The sequence below is a fragment of the Jaculus jaculus genome, chromosome 14, assembly GCF_020740685.1.
Source record: "Jaculus jaculus isolate mJacJac1 chromosome 14, mJacJac1.mat.Y.cur, whole genome shotgun sequence".
NCBI classification, from domain to species: Eukaryota; Metazoa; Chordata; class Mammalia; order Rodentia; family Dipodidae; genus Jaculus; species Jaculus jaculus.
Window position 1 is genome coordinate 8,537,098 of NC_059115.1, and position 16,375 is coordinate 8,553,472.

Below are 16,375 nucleotides of genomic sequence, written 5' to 3' on the forward strand. Positions count from 1 at the left end.
TAAGGACCCTGGTTTGAGGCTCAGTTCCACAGGGCCCATGTAGCCAGATGCACAAGGGGTCACACACGTCAGAGACCCTGGCACACCCATTCTCTCTCTCTCTCTCTCTCTGTCTGTTTGCTGCTATCAAATCAATAAATAAAAATTAACAAAAAAATTTTTTTTTTTTAAAAAAAAAGGCAAGTCTGTTGGGCTTGCCTCAAAAAAAAAAGCATACAGTCCAGCTTAGAGGATATCCTAAGTCTCTAACAAAGTTCCTCAGCCTGGGGTGCTTGTACACAGCAGAGGTTTGTTGCTCACTCTTCTAGAGCTGGGAAGTCCAACATCAAGGGTCAGCAGATCCCATGTCTGGGAGGATCTGCTCTCTGCAAGTTTATGTGGCACCTGCTTGCAGCATCTTCACAGCAGAGGGGACTAGCTGGCTTTCTGGGGCTTCATTTCTAATCCCAACCATGAGGCTCCACCCTTGTGAACATGGTTACCGCCGAGAGACTCTCCTCTCTTGATACTATCACCGGGGAGTTCTGGTTTCAGCATGAATTGAGCATTTCAGCATGAATACGCATTGAGTCCAGCATTTAGAACAGACACATTCGTAGAGACAAAAAGAACAGAGGTCACTCATCCTGTGGCCTAGGTAGACCCTGCTGCATCCGCTCTCTCAGTAGCTGGGGTTACAGGCCTGCACCATCAAACTCTATATAGTGTTTGTATAATTTTATCTATATACAAATTTCATATATTACTACATAATTTTCTTTAAAAAATAATAAAAATTTAAATCTCTCTCTCTATGCCTTTCCTCACTTTCTGCCTGTTTTTTTTTTTTTTCTTTTTCTTTTTTGAGGTAGGGTCTCACTCTAGCTCAGGCTGACCTGGAAATCACTCTGTAGTCTCAGAGTGGCCTTGAACTCATGGCAATCCTCCTACCTCTGCCTCCCGAGTGCTGGGATTAAAGGAATGCGCCACCACGCCCGGCTATTTTATTTTATTTTAGAGAGAGCAAGAGAGACATAGAGAGAGAACTGGCATGCTAGAGCCTCAGCCACTGCAATCGAACGTCAGACACTCATGCCACCTAGTGGGCATGTGCCTTGCCTCACCTTTGTGTATCTGGCTTACATGGGAATCTGGAGAGTTGAACATGGGTCCTTAGGCTTCACAGGCAAGCGCCTTAACTGCTAAGCCATCTCTCCAGCCCACTTTCTCCTATTTTTTTTAACACTACTTATGTAAACTGGGTGTGATGTTGCATGCCTGTGATCTCAGCATTCAAAAGGCTGAAACACAAGGAGTGCCTCAACTTCAAGGTTAGTGTGGGCAACACAATGAATACTAGGGTTGTCCCGTGCTACATACCAAGACAAAACACTACCTGAAGCAGTGCATGTAATATATATTATATATAATATCTAGTTTATTTATAATCATATTTTATTATATTATAGGACATTACATTATGATAAATTATAAGAAAAAGAGAGATGGATCAGTGGTTAAGGAGCATGCCTGTAAAGCCTAAGGACCCAGGTTCGATCCCCCAGGACCCACGTAAAGCCAGATGCACAAGATTGCACATGTGTTTGGAGTTCATTTGCAGTGGCTAGAGGCCTTAGTATGCCTTTTCTCTCTTTATCTCTTTCTCTGATTGCACATAAATAAATTGAAAATGCTTTATTTATCTTTTGGTTTTTCAAGGTAGGGTCTCACTCGGGCCCAGGCTGACCTGGAATTAACTATGTAGTCTCAGGGTGGCCTCAAACTCAGTGATTCTCCTACCTCTGCCTCCTGAGTGCTAGGATTAAAGGCATACATCACCATGCCTGGTGAAAATGCTTTATTTTTTAAAAAGGCTTTAAGGGGCTAGGGGAATGGCTTAGTAGTTAAGACATCTGCCTATAAAGCCAAGGGATCTAGGTTTGATTCCCCAGGACCCATGTTAGCCAGATGCACAAAGGGGTGCACACGTCTGGAGTTTGTTTGTAGTGGCTGGAGCCTCTGGTGTGCCCATTCTTTCTCTGTCTCTCCCCCTCCCTCCCTTTTTCTCTGTAAAATAAATAAATATAAAATATTTTTTAAAAAGGCTTTAAGGTTGAAGAGATGGCTCAGCAGTTAAAGTGCTTGCTTGAAAAGTCAAAGGGCCCAGGTTTGATTCTCCAATATCCATGTAAAGCCAGATACACAAGGTGGTGCATGCTCTACTATGCCCTTTCTCTCTTTCTTTGCCTCTTTCTCTTTCTCTCTCTCTCCAATAAATAAATAAAATATTTTAAATTATAAACATATATGTATATCTTAATTTATTTTATATCTATTTTATATTTTCTTTTATTTTACATTTTCTTGCAAATATAGTTTCAAAGAATTGTTAAGAGAATTTTCCTATATGACTTACTGCTATACAACTTCTAACAACTCTTTAAAGTTATAGTATTTATATACGTTCTACCCATTTTCCTACAAATGTGATTTCATTTTTACTGACAGCTTAATAGAATTCCACATTTTCTTTATCCACTCATTTGCTGATGAACATCTCAGCTGGTTCAATTTCCTAGCTATAGTAAGTAGAGCAGCAACAAACATGGATGAACAAATATCTCTGTGGTAGGATATAGAGTCCTATGAGTGTATGCCCAGGTACAGATCTACCTTCAATTCTGTGAGAAACCTGCACACGGATTTCCACGGAGGTTGCACTACTTTGTACTACCAGCAGTGCATGTGGATTTTCTTTCCACACGTCCCACTAGTGAGGAGAGAGGATGAGGAGGGGGAGCGGGAAATGAGGACGACTGCTAATTAAAAACAACTAATGAACAGGGCTGGAGAGATGGCTCAGTGGTTAAGGATGTTCTCTTACAAAGCCTAAGGAACTGGATTTGGTTCCCCAGTGCCCACATAAAGCCAGATGCACAAAGTTTCTGGAGCTTGTTTGCAGTGGCAGGAGGCTCTGGCGTGCTCATTCTCTCTACATCTCTTTCTGTGTCTCTCATCTCTCTTTCTCCTTAAAAAGAAATAAATAACATTTATTTAAAATGCCTAATAAACAGCTGGGCATGTTGACACATGCCTCTAATCCCAGTACACATGAGGCAGAGGTAAGAGGACTGCTGTAAGTTCAAGACCAGCCTGAGACTACAGAGTGAGTTCCAGGTCAGCCTGGACTACAGTGAGACCCTATCTCAAAAAAAAAAAAAAAATAGTAAAAACTGTTAATAAGTATATATGATAGTATTACAAAAAGTATAATATATACTCTATTATATACAAGTGTGCAACATATATATATATATATATATATATATATATAATATATTATACATATTTTTTAATTGATAGGCAGTGAAGACAGACAAACCCTGGAGGAACATTCACCTGCTAACTGGACTCAGTGAAAAACTTGCATATCGCTGCCATGGCCTAGGGATAGTTTGAGGCAACCATTTAAAAAATGAATGAGGGGCTGGATAGATGGCTTAGCAGTTTAGGTGCTTGTTTGCAAAGCCAAAGGACCCAGGTTTGATTCCGCAGTACCAATGTAAGCCAGATGCACAAAGTGGCACGTGCATCTGGAGCATCTGGAGTTCGTTTGCAGTGCCTAGGGGCCCTGGCAAGCCCATTCTCTCTCTTTCTATCTGCCCTTTCTCTACCCTACTCCCTCAAATAAATACAGAAATATTAAAAAGAATAACGTGAACAAAGCAGGCTGGGGAGGTGGCTCTGTGGATAAAGTACTCACTACTCAAGCCTGAGTACCACAGTTTGATCCTTATCAGACCCCACTTGAAAACCTAAAGCACCAGGAGTGGTGACGCACGCCTTTAATCCCAGCACTTGGGAGACAGAGGTAGGCGGATCACCATGAGTTTAAGGCCATCCTGAGACTACAGAGTAACTTCCAGGTCAGTCTGGGCTAGCGTGAAACCGTACCTTGGAAAAAAAAAAAAAAAGGCTAGAAGCCTGGGCTGGAGAGATGGCTTAGCAGTTAAGGTGCTTGCCTACAAAGCCAAAGGACCCAGGTTCTTCCCCAGGACCCATGTAAAGCAGATGCACAAGCTAGTGCATGGGTCTGAAGTTTGTTTGCAGCAGCTGGAGGTTCTGGTGTGCCAATTGGTTTTCTTTTTTTCTCTCTCTCTCTCTTTTCTCTCTTTCTCTCAAATAAATAAATAAAAATTTAAAAAATATTTTTTAAAAAGCTGGAAGCTGTGATGGGCTTCTGTAATCCCACCACACTGACAGTGAAATGAGAGGTGGAGACAGAATTTCCCAGAACCTCAAAGCCATCAAAGTGGAATGATGAGGACCAAAAGTTGTCCTCTGACTTCCAAATGTGTGCCTGCACACACATACACACACACACACACACACACACACACACACACACACACACACACAGGCCCCATGCTCCTGATTCTTAGCATTTGCATCCTGCTACAGCTTCTCAAGACCTCTTTCCATTCATCAAAACCATACAAGATCCCACAGCATTTGCACTGACATGGGCCAGCCTTGCTTTTAGAACACTCACTCTCTAGCTACTTAACCCAATCCCAACCAGTCAGCCACTTGTCAGAGCAGAGCCTTTGAGGCCAAATCTTGACCTCTCCTTCAGTCCACCTTGCAATTCTGTTGCACTGGATACTCAGTTTCCAATCCATGAACTCTTGGCAGCACACCCCATTGTGCAACTGACGGACCAACAGCCGTTCACACGGTGACAAGAAGCACCCAATGAACCACCCACTCATTGCCTGTGACATTCTGAGGACAGTGGCTGGCTTATGCAACTGCTCAATCTGTGTCCTCCTGTGATTCACCACAAAGCAGGGTACTTACCTTCTACAGGATGAAGTCCCATTTTCGGTTCTGCTCTCAGGCGATAAATATAGTCTACAAGAGTGTACAAATGAGAGAATATTTATCTGTACAACAAAGTCACTGGTGTGGTGTTTGCTTGTTTGTTTGTGTGAGACAGGGTCTCATGTAGGCCAGACTGGCCTTGAGCTTACTATGTGGCTGAGGATAATTTTGAATTTCTGATTCTCCTGACTACACATCTCAAGGACCAAGGTTACCAGTGTTCACCACATGCTGTGCTCTGGTGATGGGTATTTTTAATAACATATTTTTAACTTTTTATTAAGACTTTAAAAATATTTATTTATTTGAGAGAGATAGATAGAGGTGGAGAGAGACAGAGAATGGGCGTGACAGGGCCTCTAGCCATGGTAAACAAACTCCAGATGCAGGCTTTACTTCATGCATCTGGCTTATGTGGGTACTGGGGGATTGAACCTGGGTCCTTAGGCAAGAGCCTTAACCTGCTAAGCCATCTCCCTAGTACCAATTTTTTTTGTTTGTTTGTTTTTTGAGGTAGGGTCTCACTCTAGCTCAGGCTGACCTGGAATTCACTATGTAGTCTCAGGGTGGCCTTGAATTCATGGCAATCCTCCTACCTCTGCCTCCCAAGTGCTGGGATTAAAGGCATGTGCCACCATGCCCAGCTAGCACCAATTTTTTTAATTCATATTTTATTTTTAGTTACTTGTTACATTTTAACATTTTCATACATGCAGGCTTATCCCCCCACAATTACCTCTCTTCTGTTCCTCACCATCATATTAACACTCTTTCTTTTTCTCATTAAAATCCATCTTACTTGTGGTGGTTTGACTATAAAATGTCTCCCATAACCTCATGTGTCTGTGATTAAGCCTCATATTTAATTCCCAGTGGGTGGAGCCCTTGGGAGGTGGTGTGGCTATGTTGTTGAGGGTAAATCTTGAGTTTTAATGGTCCAGCCTACTTGCCAGTGCCTGGTACTCACATTGCTCTTCCCTTGCTGCTGATGTATGAAAATGTGAGGTAGCTGCCTAGCTGCCTGTTCTCCCAAGCTTCCGCCACCATGATGAAACTTCCCCTCAAAACCAAAAGCCTGAAATAAACCCTTGCTTCCTATAAGCTGCTTTGGGTTGGGTGTTTTGTCCCAGCAATGAGAAGGCAACTGCTACGTTACTTATTTTTTTCCAGATATATCCCTTTATTAGAAATGGCTGCAAGGGGACTAGAGCCAGACAATACCAGCTTTCAAGAGCTTATTTTACACTTCTTATCCAACTGTGCTTTCAGAGAACTTGTGATGGTAACTTGAAACTGGCCATAATGGGAGAATTTACATCACAGAAACTGGTGAACATGACAAATCTAGACTTCCTTATCCACAAGGCAATCTTAGTTAAGCACAGGAGAGAAATTAAACACAGACACATCTTCCACATTTAGCAAAAACATGTACATGACATCAAAATAGAAGAGGGACTATTGGAGAGAACAGAAGGAGTTAGGGGAGGGAACAAGGGAGGGTACTGGGAAGAGATTATGGCCAGGGCACATTGTGTATATGTATAGAGGTAAATAAATAAAAGGAGGAGAAGGTAGTACACATGTTTGTGTTCCCAATGTGCCCACAGCACTTGAAAAGAGATAAGAGTCTACTTTTTAAACTTGTCTTTAACATTTGATGAATATGACTCTTTAAGAAAAACATTTAGAGCTGGGCATGGTGGCATATGCCTTTAATCCCAGCACTGAGGAGGCAGAGGTAGGAGGATCGCCATGAGTTTGAGGCCAGCCTGGGACTTCAGAATGAATTCCAGGTCAGCCTGGAGAGTGAACCCTTATCTGGGAAAAGAAGAAAGAAGCAGAAGCAGAAAAAGAAGGAGAAGGAGGAGAAGAAGGAGAAGAAATCATATCTAATACTGGACTGGATTACTGCTGTCTCATTTATGGGCAATGTTGAATCAAATCACAGAGAGTTTGATGATCAATGCTGGGATGTGGATCCAGGCATAAACTTTGTCTCTAAACCACCACATGGTCCATTGTGGATCCTTGTATCTTTGTGATGGGCCAGTGACAACAAGCAAGTCCCTCAACTTTCCTTGACTCAGTAGATACCAGAAAAACCCAGGCAATAACCATATCCACATCTCATGGTTATTGGCCAAGGATAATGTTTGCTAATGTTTCCTAGTGCTTTCCTCTACCAGACTCTGGGGTAGGTGCCTGTCAGGAACTAACTCACTGAATTCTTGTAACTGCCATTATTATCATACCAGTGTCACAGAAATAGAAACAGGCATGGAGAAGTGAATTCACGTTCCAGAGGTCACAAAGTTTATGTGTATCTAAGCAACACTGTTCATAAGGTGCCCTACACTCCATGGAAATCCTGGCTGCCTTTGATAATGGCTTGAAAAAAGGAAATAACATTAGGAAACACAGTTGGATGTAGAACTCAAAGGGGATGTGTGGAGTCATCATTGTGAGGAAATTATCTGGACCAGTCATTCAGGTGAAGCACACTGCACTCAGAGCAAAACTCTGCTTCTTTATTTATATGTTATATTTTTTTTTCAAGCAAGACATAGCAACTTATTCATGTGGCTTCTATTCTCTAAGAAATCTTGTACAATATTCCTCTTGCTTCCCTTGCTTCTGCTTAACTCATGAACCCCTTGCCCCATGGACATTCTGATAACATCTTAAACAAGAAAGTCAAGGATTGCAAGCTGGTTAGTATCTTACCCAGGCTCATAGGCCAAGAACCCTGGCAGGTTCTTGAGCCTATAAGGTGATAGACATATTTGACCTCAGAAAGAGCAGTGTTAGTTACTCTCTACATATTATCTTCTGGTCTGAATAACAGCATGTTCTCTATTTCTAATCCAGTACTGATTTAATTGTCTATGACCTTTGTTGCTCCATTTTACAGTTTGTTCCTGTCCTTGCAAGTCTCTCCATAAAAGGAAGATTTTGACATTTAACTCACTTCCCATCTTTCCAGACCACCATTACTCCATTAATGTTTGCCCCTGTATATGGTAAAGGTTGTTCTATCCAACCAGTGTTTTGTATTGATGTCTTTGCTTTAGAAGTCCACCAAACTATATTGTTAGTTCTGAAAGTCACATATTTTGTTTTACTTCCTTGTGTGGGCCCAACCCAATTATTTGAAAGATGTTTACTTTTGCTCCCTAGCATTTCAGGCTCCTTTTCTTTTTTAAAAATATATTTTATTTATTTATTTGTTTGTTTGTTTGTTTGTTTAAGAGAGAGAAAGAAGGAGAGAGAGAATGGGTGTGCCAGGGCCTCTAGCCACCTCATACGAACTCCAGATGCATGTGCCCCCTTGTGCATCTCTGAGTTATGTGGGTCCTGGAGAATTGGACCAGGACCCTTTGGGTTTGCAGGCAAACTCCTTAACCACTAAGCCATCTCTCAAGCCCTCGGGCTCCTTTTCTAGTAAGTCATCTGTGGGTTCAGGAAATGTGCCCATTAATTCCTATAGTCATAAGTAATGTTTCTACAGAAATTTCTGAGGCTGTAATGTTTAAATAGATTATGGATCCTGAAACTACGACTAGTTTGAATGAACAAAGTTTCTCAACACCGCAAATGTATATTTCAACCTAATGAGACATGTTCTTTGCAATGCTACATACCTTACCAATTGTTCCCAAGAAACGTTACTTATGATTACAGGAATTAATGGACACATTTCCTGAACTTACAGATGACTTATTAGAAAAGGAGCTTGAAATGCTAGGAAACAAAAGAAAACATCTTTCAAATAATTGGGATGGGCCCACACAAGGAAGTAAAACAAAATATGAAACTTACAGAATTAACAATAGACTTTGGTTGGCTCCTAAAGGAAACACATCAATGATAAACACTGGTTGGACTTCTGGGTAAGATGGCAGCATAGGAGCCATGCCAAACCAGCCTAGGAAGGAATTTAAGCAAAACCCCAGCAAAATACACTCTTCTTCTGAAAAGTGAAGAGTATAGGCTACTTTTGGACACAGCGGAGAAGCCAGAGAGACCAAGATACACCATAAAGGAGGAAAACAGCCAGGATCCCACTGAAGTGCTTGTGGCCTACCAATCCACGCCACCTGCGCACCACCCGGCACCACCCCACCAGGTGTGCCAAGCAGCAGCAGCAGAGACGAAACAAGAGGATTTTTCAACTTCATCAGCCTTCTTGCAAAGTTAAGAAATCTGAAGATCAACTAAGGAGCTACTGAAAGGGATACAGGTGGACCTGAGTGAGGAACTCTAGAAGTCTGAGCTCTCCATCCCCAACCATAAGAACCTCCAACCTCCAGCATTCAGCCCCCAGTGTCAGTGTGGTCAGCACAGCTGACCAGAGCTCCCGCTCCACAGCACAACATGGAGGGATCGAGGTGGGCACTCAGCATTGGTGAGACTGGAAGCCGACCCAAAAGGTAACAAGGCTGGCAAAACAAACAAACAAACAAACAAACAACAACAACAACAAAACCCAGGTACATAGGTTTGCATTGGAAGAGCTAATCTCTCTTTCCTTGTCAGGGCAGGTTATGGTTTATATAATCTTGGTTGGCTTTACCATTTTCAAATAACCCGTATTTGGGGGTTGAATATCATTGCCTTTGATGCTTTCATATTTATAGGACCTTTGTCTTTTGCTTCTGTCATTATTGGGGACAGGGTCTGATACAGATCCAGGCTGACCTATAACCCAATTCAGAACAGAAATCTCTACCTCCCAGCTGACAAGATTAAGGGTGTAGAACAACACACACCCTTAGGGATTTTGGCTTTTTTGTTGTTGTTGTTATTTTCAAATTAGGGTATCACTCTAGCCCAGGTTGACCTGGAATTCACTATGGAGTCTCAGGGTGGCCTCAAACTCAAGGCAATCCTCCTAACTCTGCCTCCTGAGTGCTGGGATTAAGGTGTAAACCACCACACCTGGCTTGGATTTTGGCTTTATAAGACTACCTGTTTGCCTTAATCCCCACAATTGCATACTTTGTGCTAGTTTTATTGGTCAGTTGAAGTTTAGAATTTGCCAGTAAATTGTTCCACCCAGTCCACTACAATACTTGCATAGCAAGCAAACTCAACTCCTAGGATAACTTCTGTGGCTGGATTGGGGTACAAGAGCTACACCTGGCACCTTAAACTCATATCATGAAAGTATATAAAGGTGTACTGCCACATCTAAGAACACTGCAAATAAGTAGAAAACCCAAGCATCAAATCAATTCAGATGCAAAAGTCACTACATTATAATACAAGAAACTCAAAGAATCAAGACAATACAGTCCCACCAAAAGTTACAAACCCATCAGAAATTATCACCAATGAGACTGTTTTAGATAAAATGTCTCAAAGAGATTTCAAAACAATGATGGTATCTATACTCAAAGAAATCAAAAAAAGAAATGAAAGGAATCAAAGAAAACAAAGGAATTAAAGAAGAAAACAAACTCCTGAAAGAGAACACAGGAAACCAGCTTAATGAAATAAGGAGGTCATTATAAGACATGAGTAAGGAATTAGAAATACTGAAGAAAAATCAGGCTGAAAACCTAGCTCTGAAGAATGTTATGAAAGATAACAAGAATGGAGATCCAAGCAGTTATAAAAAGTCTCCCAGGCTGAGATGGATTCACTGATGAATTTTACAAGACCTTCAGAGAAGAACACCCCTGCTTCTTAAACTTTTCCATAAAATAGTAAAGGAAGGAATTCTATCAAACTCCTTTTACAAAGCCAGCATCACAATCATACCAAAACCAGACAAAGACAGAACAAAAAAAGAAAATTACATACCAATCTCCCTCATGACCATAGAGGCAACAATTATGAACAAAATATTGGCACACAGAATACAAGAATATATCAAAAATATTATTCACCCTGACCAAGTTGGCTTTATCCTAGGGATGCAGGGATGGTTCAACATGCACAAATCAATAAATGTAATACATCATATAAATGGTCTGAAGGACAAAAATCACATGATTATCTCAATAGATTCAGAAAAGGCATTTGACAAAATCCAACATCTTTTCTTGGTAAAAGTATTACAGAAACTGGGAATAGAAGGAACATATCTCAACATAATAAAAGCTACTTATGACAAACCTACAGCCAACATAATACTAAATAGAGAAAAACTTGAAGCTTTCCACTAAATTCAGGAACAAAACAAGGGTGTCCACTGTCCCCATGTTTATTTGATATAGTACTGGAAGTCTTAGCTATAGCAATAAGGCTCTTGACACTCATAAAAGGAATACAGATTGGAAAGGAAGAGATCCAATTATCATTATTTACAGAAGACATGATTCTATACATAAAAGACCCTAACGTCTCTACCAGCAAACTGTGCAGGGATGGGACACCTTCCAGTGAGTTGTTGGCCAGGGATGTCCCTGTTGCCTCCAAAACATTTTAGGCTATTGCCAAGGCCCTTGGTTTCCAGTGAGAAAGAGATGGTAAGACCCTATTGCTGAAGACTTCATGTGCCTGAGCAGCAAAGTCACTGAGAAATCAAGCTGGTGCTGAGCAGAAAACATTCTCTCTGTAGACCAGCCAACTGGAATCTGGAAAAAGCTTCACTGCATTCAGCCTTATGGGTGACATCAGCAGTGAAAACAGTGGACACTGGAAGCCTCAAGATTGGCCAGACAGGCCAAATGACTAAACGAGTGTAATAATGGCATGTGTGCTCTGGGAGAAACCATCTGCTCTTTAATAGGACTGAAAACCTGCTCTATGAGAGGGAATAAATGCCTGGTACTGAAAACCTAATCAAAAGCTTATGGCAGGAGGTATCATGAGCTGTAGGGGTATAAAGCCTGCTCTCGTCTGGATAAATGCCTATATTATTCTCACCAATTTGCCCTTAAAGCACCACACTTAATGTTCATATTCATATATTCATGCTACTCTCACTTTTGGTTAGAGAAGTTTCTTTTTTCAGATGGTGATGACCACTGGGATGACCCAAAAGGCAACATATTGCTGAGAAGAAGGGATGGAGGAGTGTCCAGCACTGGAACATCTCACACCCTCCATGGCCCAGGGTTCATTGCAGAAGAGGTGGCAGAAAGAATGTAAGAACCAAAGGAAGGGCACACTCCTTCCATACAACTGTCTAGACAGAAATTGGCCTCAGTATCCATGACCTCACAGTGCCTAGCAATACATACACAAGACACTCATAATATGAGAAAAAAAAAAGATGATGACATCAAATTAAAAGAGACTAATGGAGAGAGGGAGGGGATATAACGGACAGCAGAGTTATGAAGGGGAAGGTGGGGGAGGGGAGGGAAATACCATGGTTTGTTGTCTAAAGAAAAACACTGATTGGATAGATCACCTTTTACCATATACAGGGGCATATGTTAATCGAGTAATAATGGTCTGGAAAGATGGGAAGTGAGTTAAATGTCATAATCTTTAAGGAGAGAGAGACTCGCAATGACAGGAAAAAACTGTAAAATGGAACAACAAAGAAAGATCATAGTGAGACAATTAAATCAGTACTGGATTAGAAATAGAGAAATGTACTGTTATTCAGACCACAAGATAATAGGTAGAGAGTGACTAACGCTGCCCTTTCTGAGGTCAAATATGTCTATCACTTTATAGGTGCAAGAGCTGCCTGCCAGGACTCTTGGCTAGTTTCCATGAGCCTGGGTAAGATATTAACCAGCTTGCAATCCCTGACTTTCTTGTTTAAGATGTTATCAGAATGTCTATGGGGCAAGACGTTCATGAGTTAAGCAGAAGCAGGTGAAACCAAGGGGAAAGAGGAATATTGTACAAGATTTCTTAGAGAATAGAAGCCACATGAATAAGTTGCTATGTCTTGCTTGCAAAAAATATAACGTATAAATAAAGAAGCAGAGTTCTTCTCTGAGTCCAGTATGCTTCACCTGAATTATGTCCAAATAATTTCCTCACAACGCCGTACATGTCCCCTTTGAGTTCTACATCCCCACTGATGCCGGACCTCGGGACAGGACAATGGCATGCAGGCTTCTTCTGCATGTACAACAAACACATGATGGGTGCGGGGAGGGGGCAGCTGAGAAGATGGCGCAGCAGTTGAACACTCTTGTTTGCAAGCTTGGTTGCCTGATTTTGACATCCCTGCATCCACGTAAAGCCAGATGAAAAGTGGCACACAGCAATATCAGGCCCATCGACAGATTGTCATGGATGATGAAGAAAAGCAAAAAATACATATGACATCAAAATAGCTAGACTGGGTCTCCAGCAAGGTGGAAGGGGAGGACAAACACTGTGAAGTTGAGGTTGTTCTTAGACCTATACATGCACATGGTGGCACATACACACACCAAGAACATTAATAAAATCTTTTGATGAATTTCCTTACATAAGACCATCCCCAGGCTTTGACCTCTCTGTTCCCCAAGTACTCACTCAAAATATATTTCTTAATTTCTTCAGCATCGGCCAGAGCACTTCCCCATAACCCTGTAAAAGGAGACAAATAAAGCTAAGATTCTCTTGCATGGTTATCAGGCATAGTTTCTCAGGTACCAACCGGCTTGTGTAAGACACTATGTGTCTTTGTATTGGAAAGGAAAGCCTGTCTTTCTTTCATTCAGTCTTTGAATTCTTACCACATACTGGGCACTGAGCTGTTTTACTTGTGAGAGCTCCTGTATCTCCAGCATCCACATTGTGAACCTGCTTATCAGAAGCTGTAGCCTAGGGGCTTGGGCCCCTCTATGAAACTGCCCCTGCTGGACCACTGGATAAGTTATCAGGCGTCAATCACAACATCTCTGAAAGATGTGAAAGCCCTGCTCTGAACCTCCCCGCTCCCAGACAAAGACAGAGCCTTGGGAAAACCCTCCTGCCCCCACCACTACTTCCTATTCCCACTGAATCCCATCTGACTCCAGGACCTGACCTCTCAGGAAAGTCAGGTCTCGTTCAGGCTCATATTTGACCAGTCTTCCCTTTTCGAATTTGCTTCCAAAGTCCGTGATGGGGACATAGGCCCCAAGTGCAGGGTAGCCAGCGTGGTGAGGTGTGAACTCAAACCAGGTCTCTGGGGAGGAAAAGCAAGTGTGAGTCACCAATACTGAGCTTGGGACGTAACAGTTACTGAGAGGAAAAATATCTAGTGAGTGAGGAATGCCAGCTAAGGTATCACCAGGCAAGTCAGTAATGATGTGGAGGTCACCGCCCCAGACCTTCAAGTCTTTACTACACAGTTCAGTATTTTCACAGTATCCTATTTCCAGTATTTTCCCAAACTTGAGCACTCATCCTAGTTATTCTCCTCTACCTTGTCATAGCTGCGACTCTGGAATGTGGGCCTGCAGAAGAGCCTACACACACTGTGAATGCACTAGACCTATTGAGGGTTTTAGGGAGTGGATGGGCTGTTTTAAGGAGGTAAATCACAAAAGCAGGATGTTTGTTCTAGAAAATTCCACTAGGTAGCTGTGGAAGGAGATGATGTCATGGTTCGGGGCAGCCAGCAGAGAAGGAATTTCAAGAGTCCTCCAAAGAAACAGTGACACCTGGTCCAGGACATGCTCAGGGGAGGAGGAGAAGGCAGTAATTGCAATGTGGAGTGTTGATCATCTTCTTTTGGGGACACTCATCTGTTTCAACAAAGGGTGTTAGCTTCAGGAGGGACACACATGGATTGGTGAGAGAAGAAGGGGACAATTGCTTAGCCAGCCAGATCAACCAAATTAATCCTGGTAATTGATGGAGTGACAGATGTCAGAACCTCCTGTCTGGACTTGGGAAGGGTTATGAAAAGGAGGGGCAGCTCTACTCATTGTGTTGGAAAGATAGTGTAAGGATCTGTGCTTGGAGGAGAAAGACGGAGGACCAACCCTGAGTTCTTCTGAGCTGTGAGACCTGAGAATATGATCAAACACCTGGAGCATTTCCTGATGTGTACTGAGAAAACAGAGTATATTTATCAAGTAAATGAATGCATTTTATACTTGGGAAATTGGGTAAGAAGGTCATGATCCCATGAAAGACATGGAATCAAAATACAAACGAGAGCTGGAGAGATGGCTTAGCAGATAAGGTACTTGCCTGAGAAGCCCAACAACCCAGGTTCAATTCCCCAGGACCTACATAAGCCAGATGCATAAATTGTCCAATGCATCTGGAGTTTCTTTGCAGTGACTAGAGGCCCTGGCAAGCCTGTTCTGTCTATGTCTGCCTCTTTATCTCTTTCCTCCCTCCCTCTCTCTCTCTCTAAAATAAATTAATAAATAAAATAAATTTTAAAAATACAAATGAGACATCAAGAAGCCATCAGCATTTTGGGGTAGTTATTGGAACCATGGAGTAAGATGACATACAGAGGTGAAAGACATCACCCCACTGTACCTCCACCTGGGCTCCTCAATGTCTGGGATTTGCCTTTGCCCCCATGAGCTGAGCACCTGTCCCGGCAGCCCTCTCCGACGAGCCCCTTGCTCCTGTGCTTCCCAACCGGACAGTCAGGGAGACATCCTTCCTTTTCACTTAGTGACTTTGTGGGGATTGAAACCAGAGCTCGGTGCATGCTGGGCAAGTACTCTACCACTAAGGTGCAGCTCCAACCCTTCTCAGCCTATCACTCCCTTACCACCTCCTCATCTCGCCCAAATTTGCTTACTCTGGGTTTTTGTCTTCTTCCAGACAGGCTGAAGGTCACCATCAATGGCTGCAAATATTGGGTATGGCAGTGTCCCTTCTTCCACATGCTTCTTCATGCTAGACAAATAAGAGTCCTGAAGCTTTGGAGAGGAAGTACAAAGATTTAGTAGGGCAATACTGTTTTTTATCTCTATCACAGTGGCAGAAACTGATCCTCATAAAAACAAACAAACAAAAACAAAAACAAGGGACTTAGGAAGGTCACCCAGCTGAAACTGCTAGTGCATAATCTCAGAATTTCTGACTGTAAAGCTGTTCTTGGTTTTGGGTGTTTTTTTTTTTAACTTTCATTTTTACTTATTTATTTGGGAGAGAGAAAGAATGAACCTGCCAGGGTCTCCAGCTACTGCAAACAAACTCCAGAAGCAGGCACCATCTTGTGCATCTGGCTTATGTGGGTTCTGGGGAATGGAACCTGGATCCTTAGGCTTCCCAGACAAGTGCTTTAACCACTAATATCTCCTGCCATTTTTTTTTTTTTAAAGTTTCACAAGGCACAAATCAGCAAGGCTGTCACAAGACATGTATATGAACATATATATGTACTCATGGAGTTCAAACAAAATTTGGGTCTAGGAACTGGAGATATACAGTTAGTTGGTAAGTCCTTACCTCAAAACCCCTGGGAACACTAGTATAATGGACATAGAGCCGGTGTGAGTTTCCCAGGTGAGGCCTCCAAGCCTTCCCAATGCTGCACAAACCTGTGTGAGCAGTAACCACCCACAGAAGATAAATGACAGTGTTGTGTTCACATGTCCCAAAACACACACATGGTGTGAGGACACGCTGTATTGTGCTGGCATGGGAGTGC

At 42.2% G+C, this 16,375-nt stretch overlaps 1 protein-coding gene across 3 annotated transcripts in view; it reads right to left on the reverse strand.

The window, feature by feature from the left end:
* Positions 1–16,375, reverse strand: part of Pla2g4c (phospholipase A2 group IVC) — a 50,964-nt gene that overhangs the window by 23,057 nt on the left and 11,532 nt on the right. For all 3 annotated transcript variants that reach the window (XM_045134222.1, XM_045134220.1, XM_045134221.1), the window contains exons 6-9: positions 15,521–15,641; positions 13,796–13,936; positions 13,300–13,353; positions 4,840–4,893 (exon numbers count right to left, since the gene is read on the reverse strand). In XM_045134222.1, the coding sequence (XP_044990157.1) occupies positions 4,840–4,893; positions 13,300–13,353; positions 13,796–13,936; positions 15,521–15,641 (370 nt within the window). The remainder of the gene's footprint in view (positions 1–4,839; positions 4,894–13,299; positions 13,354–13,795; positions 13,937–15,520; positions 15,642–16,375) is intronic.